Source organism: Bos indicus, chromosome 24 (assembly GCF_029378745.1).
Source record: "Bos indicus isolate NIAB-ARS_2022 breed Sahiwal x Tharparkar chromosome 24, NIAB-ARS_B.indTharparkar_mat_pri_1.0, whole genome shotgun sequence".
NCBI classification, from domain to species: domain Eukaryota; kingdom Metazoa; phylum Chordata; class Mammalia; order Artiodactyla; family Bovidae; genus Bos; species Bos indicus.
In genome coordinates, this window is record NC_091783.1 from 62329719 (window position 1) to 62338789 (window position 9071).

The 9071-nt window shown below is 44.7% G+C and overlaps 1 protein-coding gene across 1 annotated transcript; it reads right to left on the reverse strand.

The window, feature by feature from the left end:
- Positions 1 to 246: 246 nt before the first annotated feature.
- Positions 247 to 8806, reverse strand: LOC109577699 (serpin B4-like). The gene is made up of 7 exons (XM_019986455.2): positions 8642 to 8806; positions 8002 to 8058; positions 6415 to 6543; positions 5984 to 6101; positions 4803 to 4942; positions 4357 to 4512; positions 247 to 1074 (listed from the first exon to the last, which is right to left on the reverse strand). The coding sequence occupies exons 1-7, from the start codon at positions 8804 to 8806 to the stop codon at positions 670 to 672; spliced, it is 1170 nt and encodes a 389-aa protein (XP_019842014.1). The 3' UTR covers positions 247 to 669.
- Between the last annotated feature and the right edge of the window lie 265 nt (positions 8807 to 9071).

Genomic DNA, 9071 nt, shown 5'->3' on the forward strand with positions numbered 1-9071 from the left:
CATATATATCATCTGTCTTACCTACTTAGAGACTCAGTTCACATCTCAAGTCTGAGTTCTAGATGCTTATATCTAGGCTCTTACATGGGTTACAGAGCCTTCCATGTTCTGACAGCAGTCTGCCTTTTTAACCTCATCATGCTGCACTATTTTGATTTCTATGTAGGATAATATCTTTCTATATGATCTTTTCCACGTGTGGGGGGTCACTTACACTTTGTTGAAAAAAAAAGGATGAGCAACAAATGACATGAACAAGCCATGGTTTTATTGATAATGCACTTCAGAAAATTAAAAAATTTAGACATGTAAGGGTCCCACATACCACCTGAACTCAAATAAATGTGAATGTCTAGGTTTGAAAAGTAAAAATAACTTTTGAAATAGGAGCTATGATATTTCAAACTTAGTAGAAGATAGAGTATGGAAATAACTTTTTAAAATATAGTGAACACTTTGTCCAAGGAGGCGTTTTCATGGGGAATAGAGTAGGTTACATGTGTTTATAGAAAGAGAGAGACAGACAAACAACATTTTATCCAATACGTTATGAGTGGTGACTATACGTTTGGAAAAGAAAACGCATCCAAGGGAACCTGTTGCACCAGCATTCAAGCTCCGGGAACAGCTCTCTGAACGTCCCCGAGTGTGGCCGCTGCCCAAGGACATCTAAGGGGAAGAGACTCGGCCACAGAAGAGGATGCTGTTGGTCTTGATGTGCTTGATGAGGAACAGGAAAGGGTGATCGCAGCGGAAACGCTCACGAAACGGTAATGATGTGCGTGTAAAAACCACACCGGTAGCAGCCGCGGCCTCTGTGCCCTCCTCAGTCACCTCCACGAAGGACTTGTGGATGACCTTTGACACTGCCAGATCACGGCTCCCGTTCATGCCCGAGAAGTTGGCGACCCCACCACAGAAGGCATCCACCATCCCCAGGGCTTGCAGTGTGGGCACAAGGTCGTAGCTCTCTTCCACTTTAAACCGAGGCAGGTATAAATCCACTTCTCTATTCCCCATATTCTGTGGGCTCGTCCACTCTATTAACTTCTCAGCAGTGAGCTGGTCTTCAACCTGTAGCAATGGAAAAGGAACAACTGTCAGGATTCTCATGGTCATGGAGCCCACCTAACCTTGGATTGAAATGTCTGGAAAACCTTTATTTTAACAGTAAACATGAATACAGGAGATTCAGTTTATTAGGTTTTATCCTAGGAGGCAAAAGTAACAGAGTCCTTGATATATATTATATAATCAAATAAGTCTTCTTAAGAGATGGGAATACCAGACTACCGGACCTGCCTCTTGAGAAACCTCTATGCAGGTCAGGAGGCAACAGTTAGAACTGGACATGGAACAACAGACTGGTTCTAAATAGGTAAAGGAGTACGTCAAGGCTGTATATTGTCACCCTGCTTATTTAACTTATATGCAGAGTACCTCATGAGAAACACTGGGCTGGAAGGAGCACAAGCTGGAATCAAGATTGCTGGGAGAAATATCAGTAACCTTAGATATGCAGATGACACAACCCTTATGGCAGAAAGTGGAGAGGAACTCAAAAGCCTCTTGATGAAAGTGAAAGAGGAGAGTGCAAAAGCTGGTTAAAGCTCAACATTCAGAAAAGTAAGATCATGGCATCCGGCCCCATCACTTCATGGGAAATAGATGGGGAAACAGTGGAAACAGTGGAAACAGTGTCAGACTTTATTTTTTGGGGCTCCAAAATCATTGCAGATGGTGACTGCAGCCATGAAATTAAAAGACGCTTACTCCTTGGAAGGAAAGTTATGACCAACCTCGACAGCATATTATAAAGCAGAGACATTGCTTTGTCAGCAAACGCCCATCTAGTCAAGGGTATGGTTTTTCCAGTGGTCATGTATGGATGTGAGAGTTGAACTATCAAGAATGCTGAGTGCCAAAGAGTTGATGCTTTTGAACTGTGGTGTTGGAGAAGACTCTTGAGAGTCCCTTGGACTGCAAGGAGATCCAACCAGTCCATCCTAAAGCAGATCAGTCCTGTGTATTCATTGGAAAGACTGATGTTGAAGCTGAAACTCCAATACTTTGGCCACCTGATGCGAAGAGCTGACTCATTTGAAAAGACCCTGATGCTGGGAAAGCTTGAGGGCATGAGGAGAAAGGGACGACAGAGGATGAGATGGTTGGATGACATCACCGACTCAATGGACATGAGCTTGGGTAAACTCCGGGAGTTGGTCATGGACAGGGAAGCTTGGCATGCTGTGGTTCATGGGATCGCACAGAGTCGGACATGACTGTGTGACTGAACTGAACTGATATACTTATGACTTTGCCATTTTTATGTATATGCATGCTTGCGTGCTTAGTTGCTCAGTCGTGTCCAAATCTTTGAGACCCCATGGACTATTGCTTACCAGGCTCCTCTGTCCTTGGGATTCTCCAAGCAAGAATACAGGCGTGGGTTGCCATTTCCTTCTCCAGAGTATCTTCCCAACACGGGGATCGAACCCGTGTCTTGTCCATTGCAGGTGGATTCTTTACTGTCTGAGCTACCAGGGAAGCCCTTTATTTTTGTACACATAATACATCCGTATGTATAAATACACAAGGGCTTCCCTGGTAGCTCAGCTGGTAAAGAATCCACCTGCCATGCAGAGGACCCTGGTTCCATTCCTGGGTCAGGAAGATCCCCTGGAGAAGGGATAAGCTACGTACTCCAGTATTCTTGCTCAGAGGATCCCATGGACAGAGGAGACTGGTGGGCTACAGCCAGTGGGGTTGCGAGGAGTCGGACAAGGCTCAGCGACTAAGCACAGCACAGCAACGCACATAAAGATGCAAATGTATATGATGCACATGTATATGCAACACAGGATGGTTAAATAAAATTAACTGTAGAAGATGAGCTGTCCACTGCTTATGCTGTTTACCGATGGCATGCTCGCTTTCAGTAGACTTCTCTTGTTAATGTTCTTTTGTCCAAAATTTTTTACATAGTGCATTTACAGCTTACATCCTAATTGTATTGTTTTTTCTTGCTTGATCTATTTGTAAAATTTTTCAATAAATATTTCTCTAATCAAGTTTACGTTGCTACATAATACTGTCATTAAGCTGATACAGTAGATATCTATATTTATTTAAGTAATATCTTTTAAGCATTCACTGCATGTCAGTTCCAAACCTAAGGTAAGGTAATACAAATACATACCATTGTTTCTTATTTAAAAATTTTCAGTATTTTGAGTTACTTATGTCCAACAGCTTTTCTGTTCTTTCAACGTGTTGCTATAGGATAAAATCTTAGGAGAGATATTCCCAATGTCACTGATAATGGGGAATTTGGAGCAGGAGACAAGTATTCTGAGGACTTGTCACACTGACTGCGATATTACTTTCCCTATGAAGTTTTGATTTCCAGTGTTACCATGTATGTATTTTGAGTGTGGCAAATTTACTGCGTCTTCTGCATCATTATCAGCTGTTATAGTATCTATAGATGGCCTTTCATGGGATGTCCTTTTATGACAGGGTCTTATTGGTGTTTTTATATATTAGTTTATGATAGCAATGCTAAGAAGAAAATTGTATAATTCCCCCTCCTCCCACTTTTGAACTTCTAGAAATGAGACTGTGAATGAGTTTTGAGTACTTAGAAACTAAATACTTCCAAATTAAAAACTGGGATTCAAGATAAATCCATTTGCTCACAGTCTAAAAAACCTCTGTAAATTAGTGGGCTATAGGAAACTTTGCTATCCTGGGGGCTCAGCAAGTAAAGAATCTGCCTGCAAAGGAAACACAGGAGACCCGAGTTTGATCCCTGGGTTTGGAAGTTCCCCTGGAGGAGGAAATGGCAACTGGCTCCATTATTCTTGCCTGGAGAATCCCTTGGACAAGGAGCCTGGTGGGCTATAGTCTATGGGGTCACAAAGAGTTGGACACAATGGAGCATTGGCATGAGTATGATGGGAACTCTGTTGCTTTAATTTTCTCATTTTGTTTGTGAGTAAACTTGCAGATATTTCCATGTGTCAATTACATATGTGTTAATTTCTTCATCTTCAAATGAGTGGCCTGGATTACACCAGAGATTCTTACAGTCGTAAGATATTCATGCTTGTACCTAGGTATATTGTTTTGTCAACTGACATTCCATAGTCTCACCAGAATATTATTCTGACCTGTGGTGTGCAGATTTTTGTACACTCTTCATATTATACTGTGATACTTAGCATATTGACTCGACATTTTTGTTATGTGCTTGAGCTCTGCTAATCACTATCATCATGCTATGAGCAGCCACACAAGCACTGCATCACTAGGAATTTCGGCAATAGCATGGAGACTGTGAATACCAGGTTTTACCTCCTGCAGACCGTCTACTTCATCGGGCAGCAGCACCATCATGCTTAGCTCTCCGCCTTTGTACGGGATTTCCAGGATCTTGGCTTGCACATCCTCCAGTGACACAAAATTGAAATGATTGGTTTGTTTCATCATCTGCACAGGTTTGCTTGTACCCTGCAATAAATTCATGTGGCAAAAAGTGCTAAATGGGCATAAGTTATAAAGAAAGATAATCTTGTTCAGATACCAAACACATCCTCCTTCTAAGTGATGATCTGGAAATTTTGTGAATTAGAGACAAGAATTCCTTCAGGGGATCCCAACTAAATAAAGTAAAAAAAAAAAAAAAAAAGGCGTGATGAATTCTGTCTTCTACCTGCAGTTATATACTAATCAATACGTATTTACACCTCTCAGCGCATATGTAGTTACATTATGTTATATGCATAACTTATAGACAATACCTTGTTCAACCAAAATTTTTCCTCCACAGTATTTTCTTTCTTAAATTCCTCTTGCCACTGCCCTTTGAAATAGACAGCATTCACCAGAACCAGAACAGAGCTATTAAGAGAGTTTTGGGGAAACAGATTCTTGATTCTTCCTGCAAAGACAAATGACAATTATGACAGGGACAAGTGGTTTGTCTGTAAGTTACAAGTGATGATTAAATAGTCATACAAATCACCCCGTGAGGGACTCCATGCCCAGCGGTTCACCAGGTGAGGCTTTGCTCACGACCCCAGCCTGATGGAGTTGCCCTCATGGAAGACGCCCCTGCTCCTGACTGGGAAGGTGTTCATTCTGTGTGTGTGGGGACATCAGTCATCTCACAAGGAACCCTGATGAGCTGATTTCAGTTGGTTTTACTGGTCAGCTTTCTTCCTTCCCTTCCCTCCCTTCCTGTTCCCTCAGAGCTTTGTCTCTTGTCTACTCAACCCTTCCTTCTATTCTGTTCTTCCTCACTTTATTCTTCTATTGCTATTTTCAAATTTGAACTTAGCAATCCGAGGAAACGGGCCTGAAAGTTCTTTAGGACAAATGATATGAACATTAAAGTCTAGAACGCGTGCCCAGACACCATTCCCTGGGGTGTATTTGTCTTCATTCTCAATTTTGAGCTGCTTAGGTTAGATCTGTATTTCGGAAGGGAGTTAGGATACAGTTCATGGGATGGAGACATTGTCCAGCCCCCTCCCTGGGTGGGGAGGACACCTGTGACAATCCTGTTGGGGGGGGACGTGGGCCAGGCACCTCCTGCTGCAGGTGGTCATTTTGGCAAGAGAAGTGGTTTAAAGGAGAGCAGCTTGTTTCCCAGTTAAGAAAGCAAAAGGGAACTCTTTTCATATTTTCTCTTATGGATCATAATCCAGAAGTTAAGCCTCTATTTTAAAGGAAAATTTATGACTCAACCTAATGTTTGAGCGGAGACTTGGGATCCACAAGACACTGTCTTCCAGACCCAGCTGTGCCTGCAGGGCCTGGTCCTGGGAGCACCCCGGCCGTTTCTCTCCGCATGACGTGGACCGTCCACCCCCTGCAGGGCCTCCCCCTGTTCCTAAAGCCCGGTCAGGGTCCAGCACCGTGTTCACACACAGTGGGGACTCAGCCGGGATTTGTAATGAGTGACTCTCTCATAACCTACCATTGGTTTGGCTCTCCACCCAGGAATTAATCATCTTTCGACTTTCCTCTGCAGCGCTGATAAAATCGGCAGATTCTACACTGGCCAGGTAGTATTTCTGAACATTATCCATGTATTCCTATGATATGAGCAAGAAGAAAGGGAGAATGAAGAGTAATTTATCAGTAATTATGTAGATATTCCCAAATTAAATTAAATGTGTTAAATCCTGATCAAGCAGAGTTCACAAGCCAATCCCTCGCCCCCCCTCACCGGTGTGCTATCAGCCTCTGGACACTCCAGCGGGTGCGGTTGTGGTCGGGGAGCCTGGCGCCCCTGGGAGTAATGCCCCTGTGTGGGTCCCCAGGCTCCTCTGCACCCTCCTCCCATTAGGAGATGGGGCCCGAGGACCAGGGATGCAGACCAAAGGCGTGACAGACCAGGAAACTCACCTGGAGAAACCGAAACTCCTTTTCTCCGTAGAGCCTGTTGGCGACACTCAGCTCATAGGCATCAGTGGATTTCTTTAATTCCGTCAGAAGCTTTTGAAAGTGATGATGAACATTTCCTGGCTTTTCAACCTTCAAACACCAAAAAGTGAGCTCACTAGATTCTCTAACAATGTAAATACTGCACCCACGTAAGTCTGTTTGATCAGTGCCTAGATTTTGGTATTTCTGTGGATGACTGTTGTTCTTCCCTCGTATTTGGGGTATTTTACTGGAAATACGCTTCATAAGCTCACATTCGGTCTTTCAGGTAATCCTTTCTCCCTTCCCTAGTAGACTGCGACCTTTCCTCTTTAATGGAAATATGCTTCATAAGCTCACATTCAGGCTTTCAGGTAATTCTTTCTCCCTTCCCTAGTAGACTGCGACCTTTCCTCTTTGAACTGTGTGTGCAGCACCATTGCACTCTCGGGTGTGTCCTCACTATCTTAAACGTGTGTGTGTGTGTGTGTGTGTGTTAGTCACCCAGTCACTTCTGACATTTTGTGACCCCATGGACTGCAGCTTGCCAAGCTCTTCTGTCCATGGGATTTCCCAGACAAGAATACTGGAGTGGGTAGCCATTCCCTTCTCCAGAAGATCTTTCCGACCCAGGATCGACCCAGGTCTCTCGCATTGTGGGCAGATTCTTTACCATCTGAGCCACCGGTTAGTCCCTTGAATGTTTAGGGATCAGTTAGACTTGAGCTCCTTGAGGCCTAATGCATCGTATTGCATCTCTAAGAGTCATCAACTGTGTGAGAACATGCAATTTGTATACTGTCCTGGATTATGACATGAAGTCCTGTTATACTCCTTGGTGAGATTATCTTCTAACACTGGTGACTGTGCTCTATGGCTGTTCACTGTGATCACACATACTGCTCACACTTCCCGGTGTAGGAAGAGTGTGTGCCTGGGACACTGCGAGCAGCTGTACAGCAGCATCTCTAAGTCTTTAGCTCAGTTCACGTGAAAACAAGAGCGTTCAGAGAACTAAGCGACTTCTCCAAGGAGACAGAGCCAGGTTTTCAGCACTGCTTGTCTCAGTCCCTGGTGGGGGAACTAAGATCGTGCAGACGGCATGGTCAGCACACGAAAGGAGCCCTTCAACATGAAGCTCCTTAGACCCTCTGCTCTGAAACACATGCTTCTCTTCAGAAAACAGACGTCTGAGATCAGCATGTGACGTGGTATCAGAGACAACTCTGCTCATCTGTCTTGCCTGGTGCCCTGTGCCTGTGTGCTCTGGCGTGTCTGACTCTTGCGACCCCATGGACTGTGCCCACCAGGCTCCTCTGTCCATGGGGCTTCCCAGGCAAGTACACTGGAGAGGGTTGACATTTCCTTCTCCAGGGGACCTTCCTGACCCAAACTCATGTCTCCTTCACTGGCAGGTGGGTTCTTTGCCCGCTGAGCCAACAGGAGAGCATTTTTGCCTAGGATGTGCTCTAAAAATGGACTTTTCCCAGTCTATCTGAAATTCCCAGTTTAACCAATAACCCTCTTGGATATATGACCTCCTTCTAGATCCAGTGCTGTGTGACTCACGGGATCTTTTGTGGCTCCTCCTTTTGTGTTGGCTGCGATTTCACTGAAGTGAAGGACCTGGAGGAGACAGGGAGTAGGACAAGGAGACTTTAGAAACCTATGTACATCAGGGTAAATAAAAAAGAAATAAAGAAGGAAGGAAAGGACAAATCCAGACAAGCAAAACAAATTGCTAAACAACAACAAGAAAACCAAAAAAACAAGGGAAAACCCAAAATCAAAGAGACGTTCAATACGAGCATTTGCTCTGTAGGAAACACAAACTGTGTGTGCAAAGCACAGAACTCGCTTATAAGGAGCCACTGCAAGGATCCTGGCTAGTCTGTAACCGTTGTTGAGGAAATGTGTTAAAAAACACTAAAAACATGGATTTTAGTCAGGGCCTCACTTCTACTGCACTCTTCCATTAAAGTCTCACCTCTGGTTGTTGGGCAGTTGTAGGGGTTCATCCCAGCCCCCAGAGGAAGTCCAGGCACAGGAGGCAGGTGGGGAGCCCTGCCCCCATAACTCTGCACCCACCCAGTCGTGGGGCTGCTTGAGCTTCCCGTGGGACCCGGGGACAGCCAGACCTGTGGTCATCTGCACAGCAGCCGGCAGACACCCCATGCAAACCTGTGTGGGAAAGGCAGCTGCCACCCACCTTCTGCATCTGTGATGCGGTGTTTCCTCGGGCCCCTAAGTAAGTCATGGCTAAGGCTGACGAGATACTGAAAGGGGAATAGAAGATGTTTTCCTTCTCTGATTTTCTGATCTGGTGGAACAGATCAATTGCAAGGTGGATGATTGCTTCACTGAGGGAACTCATGGTAGCCGGATGTGGTCTGGAAGTCCTGGAAGAGCATCAGATGCATTTTATAATCACTCTAGTGAAGGGAAGTTTGTTAGTCTGTAATAAAATTTTCTTAAAAGAAACGTCTTGTGCGTGGTTGTGGGATTCTGCCAGCTATGTGTGTGCACGTGCTCAGTCACTCAGTCGTGTCCACTCTGCAACCCCACGGACTGTAGCCTGGGAGGCTCCTCTGTGGGTGGGGTTTTCCAGGCAAGAATACTGGAGTGGGCTGCCGTTTCCT

What these genes read in the sequence shown, in the direction of transcription:
- LOC109577699 (XM_019986455.2), bottom strand. Translation starts at nt 8,806, where the DNA reads ATGAGTTCCCTCAGTGAAGCAATCATCCACCTTGCAATTGATCTGTTC. An exon ending in AAAAATTTTGGTTGAACAAG is followed by an intron (nt 4,513 to 4,802) that starts GTATTGTCTATA and finishes AATTTATTGCAG; the next exon opens with GGTACAAGCAAACCTGTGCA. An exon ending in AAGTAGACGGTCTGCAGGAG is followed by an intron (nt 1,075 to 4,356) that starts GTAAAACCTGGT and finishes CCATTGCTACAG; the next exon opens with GTTGAAGACCAGCTCACTGC.